This window comes from Callionymus lyra, chromosome 12 (genome assembly GCF_982586985.1).
Source record: "Callionymus lyra chromosome 12, fCalLyr1.hap1.1, whole genome shotgun sequence".
In the NCBI taxonomy this organism is placed as follows: domain Eukaryota; kingdom Metazoa; phylum Chordata; class Actinopteri; order Syngnathiformes; family Callionymidae; genus Callionymus; species Callionymus lyra.
In genome coordinates, this window is record NC_141829.1 from 26659029 (window position 1) to 26673115 (window position 14087).

General features: G+C 44.8%; 1 protein-coding gene across 9 annotated transcripts in view; it reads right to left on the minus strand.

Moving 5' to 3' along the window:
• Nucleotides 1–7018: 7018 nt before the first annotated feature.
• The window catches only part of LOC148068818 (mitogen-activated protein kinase kinase kinase kinase 4-like), a 62750-nt gene continuing 55681 nt past the window's right edge, over nt 7019–14087 (minus strand). For all 9 annotated transcript variants that reach the window (XM_087804555.1, XM_087804556.1, XM_087804554.1 and 6 more), the window contains 6 exons: nt 12213–12347; nt 10963–11063; nt 10576–10725; nt 10096–10255; nt 9339–9478; nt 7019–9221 (listed from right to left, as the gene is read on the minus strand). In XM_087804555.1, the coding sequence (XP_087660681.1) occupies nt 9138–9221; nt 9339–9478; nt 10096–10255; nt 10576–10725; nt 10963–11063; nt 12213–12347 (770 nt within the window). In that variant the 3' untranslated portion in view covers nt 7019–9137. The remainder of the gene's footprint in view (nt 9222–9338; nt 9479–10095; nt 10256–10575; nt 10726–10962; nt 11064–12212; nt 12348–14087) is intronic.

The window sequence follows — 14087 nt, forward strand, 5'->3', positions numbered from 1 at the left end:
ACTCTATATTTATATATCATTGAATATAAGTACAACCTGTTGTGCTCGCTTTTGGTTGTATTTTGATTTATTTCGGTGAACGGAGGCATACTCGCTCCCTCTCCCGACTTTGTACTCTATATTTATATATCATTGAATATAAGTACAACCTGTTGTACTCGCTTTTGGTTGTGTTCTGATTATTTCGGTGAACGGAAGTGTACTCGCTCCCTCTCCCGACATCGTACTCTATATTTATATTCAATGAATATCAGTACAACCTGTTGTACTCACTTTGGTTGTACTTTTGATTTCTTGGTGACGGCAGTGTTTTCGCTCCCTCTCCCAACATTGTACACTAAATATTTATATATCGGTACAACCTGTTGTAATCGCTTTTGGTTGTATTTTGATTTCTCTTGGTGACGGCAGTGTTTTCGCTCCCTCTCCCGACATTTATATTGCTGTTTTTTCAGCTACTGAAGTAGATTATTTTATATTTGTTGGTGACGACTGCGTATTGCTTCCTCTCCCAGCATCTGTGATACTTCCATCTCATATGTGTAACACTCGTTGGTGAAGGCTGTGTTTTCGCTCCCTCTCCCAGCGTTTGTGATAATTCTATCTCATATGTGTAACACTTGTTGGTGACTACTGCGTGTTCGCTTCCTCTCCCAGCATCTGTGATACTTCTATCTCATATGTGTAACACTTGTTGGTGAAGACTGCGTATTCGCTTCCTCTCCCGGCATCCGTGATACTTCTATCTCATATGTGTAACACTCGTTGGTGAAGGCTGTGTTTTCGCTCCCGCTCCCAGCGTTTGTGATAATTCTATCTCATATGTGTAACACTTGTTGGTGACGACTGCGTGTTCGCTCCCTCTCCCAGCATCTGTGATACTTCTATCTCATATGTGTGACACTCGTTGGTGACGACTGCGTGTTCGCTTCCTCTCCCAGCATCTGTGATACTTCTATCTCATATGTGTAACACTTGTTGGTGACGACTGCGTGTTCGCTTCCTCTCCCAGCAACTGTGATACTTCTATCTCATATGTGTAACATTTGTTGGTGAAGACTGCGTATTCGCTTCCTCTCCCGGCATCCGTGATACTTCTATCTCATATGTGTAACACTCGTTGGTGAAGGCTGTGTTTTAGCTCCCGCTCCCAGCGTTTGTGATAATTCTATCTCACATGTGTAACACTCGTTGGTGAACGCTGTGTTTTCGCTCCCGCTCCCAGCGTTTGTTGTTTTTTCTCTGTGTGGCCTTTTGCTCGTTGCTAACATGCTTGGCGGCCACTCTTGCTCAGTCTGTTGGCTTCCCTGCAGCCTGAGGATGGCCATGATATGTGTCCCTCATGCCTTGGTCTCGAGCATCTGAGGGAAGGTCTGTCAGAAGATTCCCTGTATGAACTGCAGCTTCATGCCCGGGGAAAGAGAGTTGGGTGATCCTGCTCCTCCTCCAGCCATCTTGGTACCGGAGGAAGATGTAATCCCCATGGCAGCTTCAGCGCTGACTTCGCCGAATATGGAGAGGAGGTGGTGCCACGGCATGTAGCCTCCCACGTCTCCGTGGCAGGTTCCCGTATTTCAGCCCACAGTTCTACTGCTGGTTCTGAAGACGGCTCAACGGGGCTGCCATTCGTACGGCCCTGGCTCGCCTGCAGTTAGATATACCGCAGGCTCAGCCAGCTTCGGCCAGTGCTCTTCAGGCGCGGATCAGCTCCCGCCAACTTTACTGTGCCTCCATCTGACGAATATTTGAGGGAGTTGCAGAGCCTTCTCTCGTGCAACTTCAGACGGCCGGAGCCGGGCAGCCAGGCAGCATGCACCCAAGTTTGGATTGGGCCGCATACCAGCGGTTGAGCCGACAATAGCTGCTCTCCAAAGCCTATGAGGCAGCGGCACAAATGCGACACATAGGTAACTCTATGCCCCACCTGGTGCTTGCTTTATCAGCATCTCTACAGGAGACTCCACTGGATGCTTCGTCCATAATTGCATAGGCATGCGGGAGAACCCTCCGCAGTGTTCCAGTGGAACCGGGGGGAACTCTTTGGACCTGCCGCGCTAGAGGCACTTGAGAGAACTGTCCAAGCCAGACAAACTCAACAGGTCCACAGCCTGCTCAGCAGTTGACCAATGGGTACAACTTCAGTTCCGACGCCGGCCCCCAACCATTGGCCTGGTCAAGATGACCATCATACGCGACCCGGCAAAGCCCAAACCCTCAACCAGGAGGTGTCCGTCCTCCTGGACAAGGGTGCAATCGAGCAGATAGATCCCCTGTTACAACCAGGAGGGGTCTACTCGACTTACTTTCTGGTAACAGGAAAGATGGCGGACTCCGTCCTATCCTCAACTTGAGGGGACTCAACAAGTTCCTGAAGGTCTTGAAATTCCACATGCTCAGCCCTGCAGAGGTTCTGCGAGCTGTTTCCAGAGAGGAGTGGCTTAGTTCAGTAGACCTGAAGGACGCTTACTTCATGTGCCCATAGCACAACACCACAGACGGTCCCTGAGGTTCGCCTTTCAGGGACGTCATTTTCAGTTCAGGGTGCTCCCGTTCGGCCTCTCCCTTTCGCCGCGGGTTCCTTACCAGGGTTGTGATGGCAACCCTCTCGCCCCTGCAGTCGCAGGGCATGAAGATTCTGCCCTACCTAGACGATTGGCTTATCTGTGCTCTGTCCCGGTCTCGGGTGACCCTGGACACCACAAGCCTTCTTTCCCACGTGTCTCGACTAGCTCTCAGGGTCAACTCTTCAAGGAGTTGCCTAGTCTAGCAGAGCACATTTTTTCTCGGGATGACACTCGATACAGTCTCAATGAAAGCCTGCCCTTCACCACAGCGGGTGGACGACATCCTCCGCCTCCTTCCCTCTTCTGCAGGGGCATGTGGCTGCATTACGTGGAGTTTCTGCGACTCCTAGGCAAACTGACGGCTGCCGCCACCGTGGTCCCTTTGGGGCTGTTGTTGCTACGCCCCCTTCAGAGGTGGCTGAACAACTTTCACTTGGATGCCAGGTGGCACCGGCACAGGAGACTCAAGGTGTCACACCGTTGCCTCCTTGCTCTGGCTCCGTGGAGAGAGACCTTTCTCCTCCAAGGCGTGCAGATGGGTTCGGTTGCATTCCGTCGAGAGGCCATCACAACAGACGCCTCCCCACAGGGTGGGGTGCAGTTTGGCAAACCATACAGCCCAGGGGCTGTGGTCTGCTCGAGATTGCTCGGAGCACATCAAATGTACTAGAGCTACGAGCTATGTATATGGCCCTGCAGTACTTTCTTCCCTTACTGAGAGGGCAACATGTGCTTGTGCGGTCATACATGTGTCGACCGTATCGCATATAAACCACCAGGGGGGGCACCAGGTCTGCACAGCTGTTGCAAGCATCCCGGGACCTCCTACTGTGGGCGGCTCCACGCCTGGCCAGCCTGAGAGCAATGTTTTTTGCCCGGGGACCAGAGTCAGGTCGCAGACCTGCTCTCTCGAGGCAAGCCTCCATTGGAGTGGCGGCTTCATCCAGAGGTGGTGCTCAATATCTGGGACATCTTCGGCAGAGCAGAGGTAGATCTGTTTGCCACAGAGCAGTCGACCCATTGCCCCCTCTGGTTCTCCCTGAAAGAGGAAAGCAGTCCTCTGAGCCAGGATGCTCTTGCGCACGACTGGCCAGAAGGTCTCCTCTATGCTTTCCCTACAATCCCTCTGATATTCTTAACACTACAGAGGGTCCTCCATCAGGGTCACAGGCTGCTGTTGGTAGCCCCCTTCTGGCCAGAAGAACATGGTTTCCACTGCTGCGCAGGCTCTGCCGCAGCTCACCATGGCGCCTCCCCGACAGGAAGGATCTCCTGTCTCAGCTAGAGGGCCAGATTTGGCGTCCCGACCCTCTTCACCTGCAACCTGGGTCTGGCCGCTGCAGGGCCCAACCCGCTTCTGACGCAGTGTTCAGATGCTGTCTGCGACACTATACTAAATGCCAGGGCGCCTTCTACACGGCTGCAGTATTCAAATAGATGGTAACTGTTAACTGCATGGTGTTCAGACAGGGGTGAGGACCCTGTGCACTGTTCAGTCCCAAAGATTCTGGAGTTCCTCCAGTCACTATTGGACAGTGGCCGGTCTCCTGCTACACTGAGAGTATACGCGGCAGCCATTTCCTCTCGACATGTTCGGGTAGATGATAACACAGTGGGGTCCCACAGACTAGTGTCCCCCTTTCTAAAGGGCGTGTGGCGATTACGCCCCCCACGCACACAGCGTGCCCCAGCATGGGATTTGCACCTGGTGCTCGACGCTTTGTGTTTGCCTCCCTTTGAACCCCTGGCTCAGGCAGAGCTGAAGTGGGTTTCTGCTAAGACTGCTTTTCTCCTTGCCATTGCTTCAGCGAAGCGTATTGGGGAACTACATGCCCTGTTGGTGAGTGAGTCATGTCTGCGGTGGAGCTCAGACTGCTCAGGGGTTACCCTCTGGCCAAATATGGCTTTTCTCCCAAAGGTTCTGTCATTATCAAACCTCAACCGTCCCATTCAAGTGGCACAACTTATTCCCCCGGAAGGGGAAGACGCGTTTGGACTGCTGTGCCCTGTGCGGGCTCAAAGAACCTATGTAGCTGCAACCGCAAGTATAAGACGGTCGGACCAGCTCCTCATTTGCTATGGTGGCCCTAGGAAAGGATGTGCTCTTTCCAAACAGCGACTCTCACTGGATCGTGGATGTGTTTACCCACGCATATAAAGGAAGTGGTCACCCCCTGCCATTCGGGGTGAGGTGCCACTCTCCCAGAGCCATGTCTACGTCATGGGCAGCCCTACGCGGGGTACCCCTAGGGGACTTCTGTGAGGCAGCATCATGGGCCTCACCAAGCACTTTTTTCAGGTTCTATCGGGTGAACGTCGCCACTCCTCATCCATGAGGTGTGGTCCGGTTGCCCGACTCTGTTGCTTCCCCTCAATGAGGTGTATGTACTAGGATTCTTTGTGACCTTGTTGTTATTGGTCATCCAGTGCTTGAAGCACCGCCTCTGGCGGTCAGTAGGGACGAAATAGAACGAAAGTTACATATGTAACTACGGTTCTATGAGTCCCGGATGACCGTCAGAGCGTTCTGTCACTCAGAATCCTTGTGATTTCGCGAGAAGATTCTGCAGGAACAGATCCTCTGATGTCACCGGAAGATATACCCTTCCGGGTCATCAGGGGTCACAGGTGACTTTGTTGGTATTAAACTCGAACTGCGCATGCGCAGGATGGATACATTCAGTGCTTGAAGCACCGCCTCTGGCGGTCATCCGGGACTCATAGAACCGTAGTTACATATGTAACTTTCGTTTTATACAAAGGCACCCGTTTAGGCCCCATGAAATCAGATTTGATCACTGGTTTGCTCACTTAACATTTCATACTATAGAGTTTCCAATAAGCAGTACTTTAATGATTGGTGGCAGTTCGAACGCTTTGGTTTCCACCTACGCTTCCCACGATCAAAAAGATAATGTATTGTGTCATCTTTTTGAACTGGATCTCTTTGAAGTTGACTCACCGCTGATTCTTCACAGAATTATATGATTGAACAAGTTGAAAAATGCACTTAACTATGTCCTTTGGTTTAGCTTTGGACTCTGCCTTGATCGAGCAATATTTACTCATCCTGAATTTTATTACATTTCATGTTGTTTTAGATTATGTTCTCGAAACCTATTATTTTATTCATGCGTTTGACTGTTTTTATTGTGCTGTCAATTCTATTATATTTTCATTTATACATCCACATTCGATTCGGTTATTCATGATATCCGTTCAGTGTTCAGGATATATTCACCACCAACTATTTTAATGATCGGCCGTTCATCACCGATTTTATATTCTTTTCTATGTAAGCTTCTGGAAGGGACTACACCAACTTTCCTGCATCACAAATTGACACTCTCTCAACATTATCAATAGTGATATACAAAAAGTCAAGTGGTTTATCTCACATCTATAAAAATATCATAGTCACAATAAAATGGCTATTTTATTGTCGTTGTTGGTGATAAACGGTCAAAACAAGAGTCCGTTCCGGTCGCTCCAACACGCCGTCACTTCCGGGTCTTAATACTTCGCTTTGTGGAGATAAATGGTCAATGCAGAGTGTCACGGGTCAGTTATTCGCCGCTTCAAGTCAAACAAAATACAAGCTTTACGATCGATTGGACGCGCTTTCTGCCGGCGACTTTACAAATCATATGTCCCGGGAGAAATGGTCTCGAACTGTAGAAACATCGCTATATTTAAGGCAAATGTCCGGGCCGAGAGGTCCTCCCCCTATCGCCATATTGGTTCCTTCAAGCTTCCTGTGCCACGATCCCCTGTGGAGAGTACTTCCTAATTTTTTTCCTTTTCTAATCATTCAAATGTTCTTGGGTGGGGGTTTCTGTCTCCTAGTCTACCCCTCACGGATGTGTCCCGCTTCGTTCTTTTGATCCACGACCCAAGGTGTGAAAAGGGCAGACAAACAGACGTTTAAATAACCGGTGTCATGTCTCTAATTCTGTTCCAAGCTTGTCTTGAGACAGTGTGTCGGTCTGAGTGAAATGTTGATTGTGAATGTGTATTCAAATGTTTAAGCTCTTAGACGAAGCTAGTAATTTATACTTTATATTTTGATTATCCTTTAGCATTAATTTAAATATGGCGTATATGTATAGTGTATAGTAATTTTTAATCCAACAGTGATATGTGACCCAGAGGAGGAATTATGTGGTTGAAGATTGAGCAATTTTTTTTAAACGAAAGATGGTTTTTAAGCATGTGCTGAACATCTACCCGGGTCACTCTGAACTGGATTTTCGGGATGTGTTTCTGCCAAAGAGCTCACTAAGAGGCCAAACATCTGCTTCTTTGACGTGAATTGAGATATTCCTTGTTCCCAAGTGTGTATACAGTACATTTTTTCTTATGTGTTCACGTGTCAACAGTTGCTACGGTTTGAGGTTGTTCTTTGTCAAATTATACACACAGACAGTTTATACGTCATGTTTAACAAAACACCATTCTTTACTTTTTTTTAAAATTACTTTATTTAAAGAAAAAAAAGAATCCGGAAAATACAGGAGCTCCTGTGGAACAAGGAGGAAATAAGTTAGCGCGGCAGAAACATACGCCGCCTGCTGTCCGAGCCTGCAGGAAAGGTTACTGCAATGTGAGAATTCCTGAAATGAACAGCCAGCGTGTTCGTTAATACCACTCGGTCGGTTAATCAGGAGAGTTGTGGGACATGTTAAAAAAATATACAGAAACGAAAAGATCTATAGAAACCAGGCTCAGCCAGACATGAGAAACTTACTGTGATGCACATTAGTGGAAGCAAACATTGTAAACATGTTGTCCAGCGAGAAAGTGAGCAGAACAATACTCCACTGCTGCTGTTGCATACGAACACCGACTCACAGAAACCACAGAAACTATAGATCAGCTTCTACAACTGAGGAATACACCATCATTCAAGTGATTTAGAAAACAAATGATATTAATTAGTGGTTCATAACAATAGTTTACAGGTTTAAATGTTGCCTTCTTGGCACGTTTCCATCAAGCTTTTTTTTATTCATTTTTCTCTCGATAAATTCTATACAGCATTTCACCTGGATGCAATAAAGCGCGCAAACACACAAACATACACACCAGAACGACGGCTCACAGACCTCAGACACGCAAACGGAGAATACTGACGTGTGTTTCAGGAGACGCACACGCGTTTGGTTGTCTTTGGACAGGAAGGCATGTCTAATCGGTGAGTGAAATGTATCAAAAGTCAGATTCAACAACAGGGTTGTTTGTCGTTCAAATCCAGCCGAGATCAGAGAACTGTGCAGCACTTGTTTATGGTCCTCTGTGGAACGTTGTTTGGCCATAAACAGCCCCGTTAGTCCCTAACTTTGGTTAACTAGTGCTTGGGCACACTCAACTACAGTAGAAAGACAAAAGGCGTAGACTAACAAGTAGACCGAAAACTGTTAAAATAAAGTTTACTAGCGATCAAATGCTTTATTAATAATTAAGACCTTTTGTCTACTGGTGCCATAAGTAAACCTAATGTCAATGTTATTAAGGTTAGTTATAACATTCACTTTTCCCTGCTCCCATGTTGGCATAACACTTACTAGCAGCATTAGGGACTGTTTTTGTTTTGCTAGTGAGGAGAACTCACGTGGTAGTAACATACAGTTAAGTACTGGGACTTGTCGGTTGGTGTCGCAGATTTATGATGAAGCAGCGTTCCACAGTCCTGAGATAAATCTACAACACGTAGAGGCTTGGACCGGCACGGCTGCATCATCCACGGCCAGCACAACATGGAGGAAGGTAACGGAAGAAAGTCGGTGCTCCGCTGTCTGCACACACGCACATAAACAACCACACAAGCACACACACTTATATATCTTCTTTTAAATTATTTCACGTCCGAATATTCACAGCAGTTCAAGTTTCTGGTGTTGCTGGTTGAGTTCAGCCAACACTCTTGGAAAGAGTCATGAACCTTTATTTTGACACACACTTGTCTCTGGGACAAACACACAGCTCACACGTGTGTGGGTCTTGAGTAGAGGCAGGCATGGGTGGATGTGGGTGTAAATATGAACAAAAACAATGACAAAGTTAATTCCACTTAGTTACACGTATGTTCAAGGAATAATAGAGTTAAAAGAAAATATTCAGAAACCCGCCTGCTTCATCGCCTCAACCCTCCACACATGTTCTAAACCTACACACACCTTCAGTCCGACACCTTCGACACAACTTACGGCATCACCTTCTCTAGCTCAAGTCTTTTGGGGACCTCTCAGCTTCAGGAGCGAACATTGACACACACTGCTGTAGCATTAAATTAACACAACACTCAGATCTTCAGTGGATCATGTGTTGGGGTTGGAGGGGGTGGCAGCAGGTTGTTGTGGTACCATTGGCAGCACTTACAACACCCCTGCGCAGGGACCAGTAGCACAGGAAGCAATGTCGTCCATGGACCCCTCCGGAGTTGCGGGTTCACCTGGTGCAAGAGGTTGTTGTCTTCTCTTCGGAGAGGTGAACAGAGAGTGACTCGGTTTTGGGGATCCAGTGTTGATGAGGGCGGGGAGAAGGAGAAGGAGCAGATGGGTCTGCTGTGGACCTCTACCAGCTCAGCAGGTTGCTTCGTCCCAGAGTCATGAAGTAGACCTGGCTGGATCCTCCGGAACGCACGGAGGCAAAGAACACCTGAGGAGAAGAATCTTCTGTGACTACTTCATAAACTCATTTATGCCTCATGTTTGTCACTGTCGGCCATGTTCTGGATGGTTTCCAGAAGGTGCGAGCGTGTCCAGGTACTCTTACCTTGTCGTTTCTCTCACACAGAAACTTCAGTCTTTGGGCTCTCTTGTGCATGAAGACCCCGTCCAGGTGTCCTGTCTCCACAGAGCGGATCTCAATAGCCTTCTCACCCCATCCCATGATCTGGTTGGAGCGGATGTAGGCTGCAGCACAGACACAAGTAGTGTTGTACAAACATGTTGATGAAAGAAACATACAAACACAAACAATTGTTAAAAATGTGAGGTGCATAAGGTACACACTACCACTCACTGTTAATGAAAAAATATTCAGGCGTATTTCTGCACAACTTTATCAACAGAATAAGCAATTATCAAAGTCTGAAGCCCAGGTGTAACAGCCCTCGATCCGAGTCCGTCAGCCACGTGGAAAAACATCAACAGAAGAATAAAAACTCAGAACATTATTCTTTCCTTCAAATATTTTTTAATTTTTTTTTATGTCATGTTATTTATTTATCATGACTTACTTTAATACACATTTGACTAACATTTAAAATGATCACTTTATTGAGGGTTTGTTGTGAGCAGGGGACATCCTATTTATTTTTGGATCGTCTTTTTTAGAAACAAAGGAAAAAATATACTTTCAATTTTCTTTCATTTAATCCAATCTTTGTTTTAGATGCTCTAAATCTAAAAGCATTAAACATATTTAGCAAAAACTATTTCACTGGGAACAGTATGCAAGTTGTTATTCATCATGTCATTTTGTCAGGTAAGAAATATTTGTTGATATTGGTGCAGCACATGTAACTCACCCACTGAGGTGGGCATCTCTCCCCACTGAAGCACCACATCCTTGGTGATGCGGCCATAAGTGTTAACGTAGACGCCCTCGTCCTCGTAGCACACCAGTAGCTCAATGCCATCCGTGTTGGGCAGGATGATGATGGCGTGAGACTGGATGTTTGTCTGGATCTGCAGAGACAACAGCATCTTTAAGATCCTCTGTGACAATCATTTATTTCCATTTGGGATTTAGTTTGATTCCCCAAAATAAAACTGTGATCAATACTGCCATTCAAGCGTTAAACAATTACTGAAATCAACTCGGACACGTCACCGGCCATTTACAGGAAGAATCGATCGGCAAATAAGTTGCTTAAAACCTTTTTCTTGTTCCTCACAGGGAGGAGGTGCATAAATAAACATTACAAAGAATAAAAGCATACACAGACCACATCATTGTCTGAACAGAACATACAATGTTTCTTCAAAAGTCTCTGAGATCGCTTTACGTGTGTTGGAAGATAGATGTCATAGACTGCTCCCGAGTCCACATCAACAGCATGGAATCCTGAGCTGGAGCCATAGATGACCTTTAACCTCTGACCTTCTTCTACAGTGAGGTCCACCAGCAGGGGTTTATGGACCAGGTCTCCAAAAGACTGCAAAGAAAACCATTTTGTTTCATTGCTAAAAGATAACACATAGACCTTCTCAGGTATCTGAAAACAAACCTACAGAGCAGAACAAAAAAAATAGTAACATAATAGGTTTGCATCACACAGGCTAAAATAGTTATTACTATGTATATAGTTAATAGTAAGGTTTGGACTAAAGTGTGTCAAACTTACCACATCTATCATCTATTTAAATACTTAAATTTAAAACTATCCACCAACCTTAAAAGCCATGAACTTGTGGTAGGGTTTGGGAGCCCAGGCGTAGACCTCCACTGAGTTCTTCAAAGCCAGAACTAAGAACTTGATCCTCTCGTACTTCACTGGAAATGAAGAGAAAAAATGGAGTAATTAGACTTAGATAACTTGAGTTTAAAAAGATAAACTTTTACTTTAAAACAAGTATTTGACTGCATCAGCAGTTAGTAGTGACTCCTGAACTCACCTTGAGGAAAATGCAAAATTAATTATAATAAACATCTTACCAGAACTGAACTTCAACAATGAGAGCTGGAAAGTTCAGGTTAGACTGGTTCTTTCGACAACACCCGTCAAGTCTCCTGTTCTTAAAGGTAAACTACCTCTTGCATTATGTTGTTACAACCTATCTAATATGTCACTTATATTGACATTTGTCCACAGATTAGATGCATCACTTTGACACAGGTGGACAGCTTGTTCTGTGTGACACAACACATCAGAAACCGTCTCTACTGTGCTGAACCCCTAAACTTTAAAATAAGTCGACAAAGTGATGCTAAGGTTTCGCTGAAAGGTCTGAGCTTGACTAGAATTTAAGCGATCAGTGACCTGGTGCTTCTCTCCTGCTCTACTCCTCTCTGGGAAGAAAGAAAGTTGCATCTATTTTTGACAGAGAGGTTTACTTTTTTCTGAGGACTTAATTGGCTGTGTTCAGTTAAACAATGTATTATTAATCATTAAAATGAATAAACTGTGGCAGATTAAAGATAAAGATATGACAAAAATGTATGTATATTTCATTTCATATTCATTCATATGACTACTTAATTTAACATGAATAAATTAACACTTACATTAAGTTGGTTTGGTTTTTTTTATTATCTGTTGTGTTTTGTTTGAATGTTATACTAGTTATGTCTCACTAGGCCTCAGTCACAATATTGTCTCCAGTCCTTGTGAATGGAATGTCAACAATATAATAAAAAAAACATCTGGAAGTATTTGACAACAGGGAACTTACAGGTCAATCTGGCTCTCATTTAACTTGCTCAGTGCTGGTTATCAGAAATTAAAAATAAATTAAATTTAAACACTTTTGTTGTTCTTATGTTTGTGTGTATATGTGTATACTGTACAGCAGAAGTGTTAACACTGTGATATTAGCTATTAAATCATCAGTAGTGGTTCATTTCTGCTAGTGAATGTAAAATTGTTAGACAAGTTCAGCATATTACTGGCACTAGATCCTCACTCTCACTTTAATAACCTACCAACGTTGTAGTGGACACAGCCCTCCAGGTCTCCAACTGTGGTCCAGCCTTGCTTCTTTTCCACCTCCGGGTCGTTGTGCAGGATCTTGTTCCTGAGCCAGGACAGGTAGTAGACCCTCAGCTTGTTCTTCTTACCTGTCCACCAACATAGTTTACATGTTAGCTAGAGATACTCTATTGCTCTCACAACTAATGACAATTTCAACGTGGACATCTTTCTTTGTAGGTGACATGCGTCTTCTAAGATGGCTTAATCATGGTGATTTAAATAAAGAATATCATACTTATTTATGTTCAGAAAAAGCATAACAAAAATGGGGAAACAAAACAAAACTGTGGCTCATTGGCTGAACTGTGTGGAAACATTACACGAGTCATCTACAGATTTTTCAAGATTGTATGTGCGGGGATCTGATGACACAAAGCACATGTGTCACATGTTCCACAGTTGAATGGCACAGACAAAAGAGGAAACCAGTGTGCCATCATGGAAACATTTTCACCACTGCACCCATCAGCTATTTACTCAACATCCTCTTGTCTGGAAACATCAGTTGTGACATTTCTGACTACACCATTCGCTGAAACTCAGACGTCATCAGACGAGTTAGATGTTTGATCAGCATTCCTCTCATTGAAGAGTGTGACGACACGTCAGGGCTGCCGTCAACAAGTGGTGGTCGGATATTTTTATTTCATCCTTTTAATAATGATCCCTTCACAAGAGAAAAGTTGGATTTATTGTGTCTTTCTAATACTTGGCAGAGAGATAAAGTTTATTCATCTTAACAAACTCTGTCCAGTAGGGAGCGCTGTCCTAGGGAAGCCCTGCCTCTCTGGTCATAGGGATGGTCTTGCTACAGTTTATAGAGAGAGTTGTTCTTGCAAAGTGATTCAGACACAGGAATTCACTTCTTTTTTTGTCTCAGATGATCTTGGTTGGTTCTACAAGTCCTTTTTATTGTATGTCAATCTACCGTCCACCTGGTCCTGCTGCTGTGTTCTTGAAAGACTTTAGTGACTTCTTATCTTCCATTATTCAAATGGAATCTGTTCTTATTCTTGGAGACTTTAATTTTCATGTTGATGACATCACATCTTGCTCTGCTAAAGAACTTTTAACAGAAGCCTTTAATTTTGAGCAACATGTTTCTGAACCCACTCATCATAAAGGCCACATTTTAGACTTCGTTTTTACTCTTGGCCTGGACATTTCTAATGTATCTGTACATGATGTACATCTGAGTGATCATTCTTTTGTCTTGTTTGACCTGGACTGCCTCCCTGAACCTAAGCTCTTAAGGGTTATGTCTCAGAGGCGTGTCATCTCAGCTGATACTGCAGACAGTTTTTCTGCTATGTTTGACCATTTTTCTTCAATGATTGCCTAAACATAGAAAATTTAATTCACTCTCTCACTACTCATTGTGTTGAAATACTGGATCAAGTGGCACCTGTTAAAACTTGAAAATTCAGAAAAAACAGGGCCCTTGGACAAATGAAGATCTGAAGAGACTTTGTCGAAAGACTGAGCGTCTCTGGAAGTCCACTACACTTGAGGTGCACAGACTTCACCTCAGGGATCATACAATGAGATGGTGGAAACTGCCTGATCTGATCACATCAGGAAAATGGTAACAGCAAAAACGAAAACCCCCAAAGTGTTGTTTTAAACGATCAATTCTCTCTTGTGTCCTGCTGCTCAAATCACCCCCGTCTTCTGTGAAGCTGACAGAAATGCGTTGTTGAGATTTTTCACTGACAAAATTAAATTTATCAAAGGGAAAATCTCTCCCTTTTGTGTGGAACCCCTGCTGTTACTGAGCCTGTTTCCTCCTCGTGGTCTTCCTTCAGTGCTGTATCTCTCGGTTATAT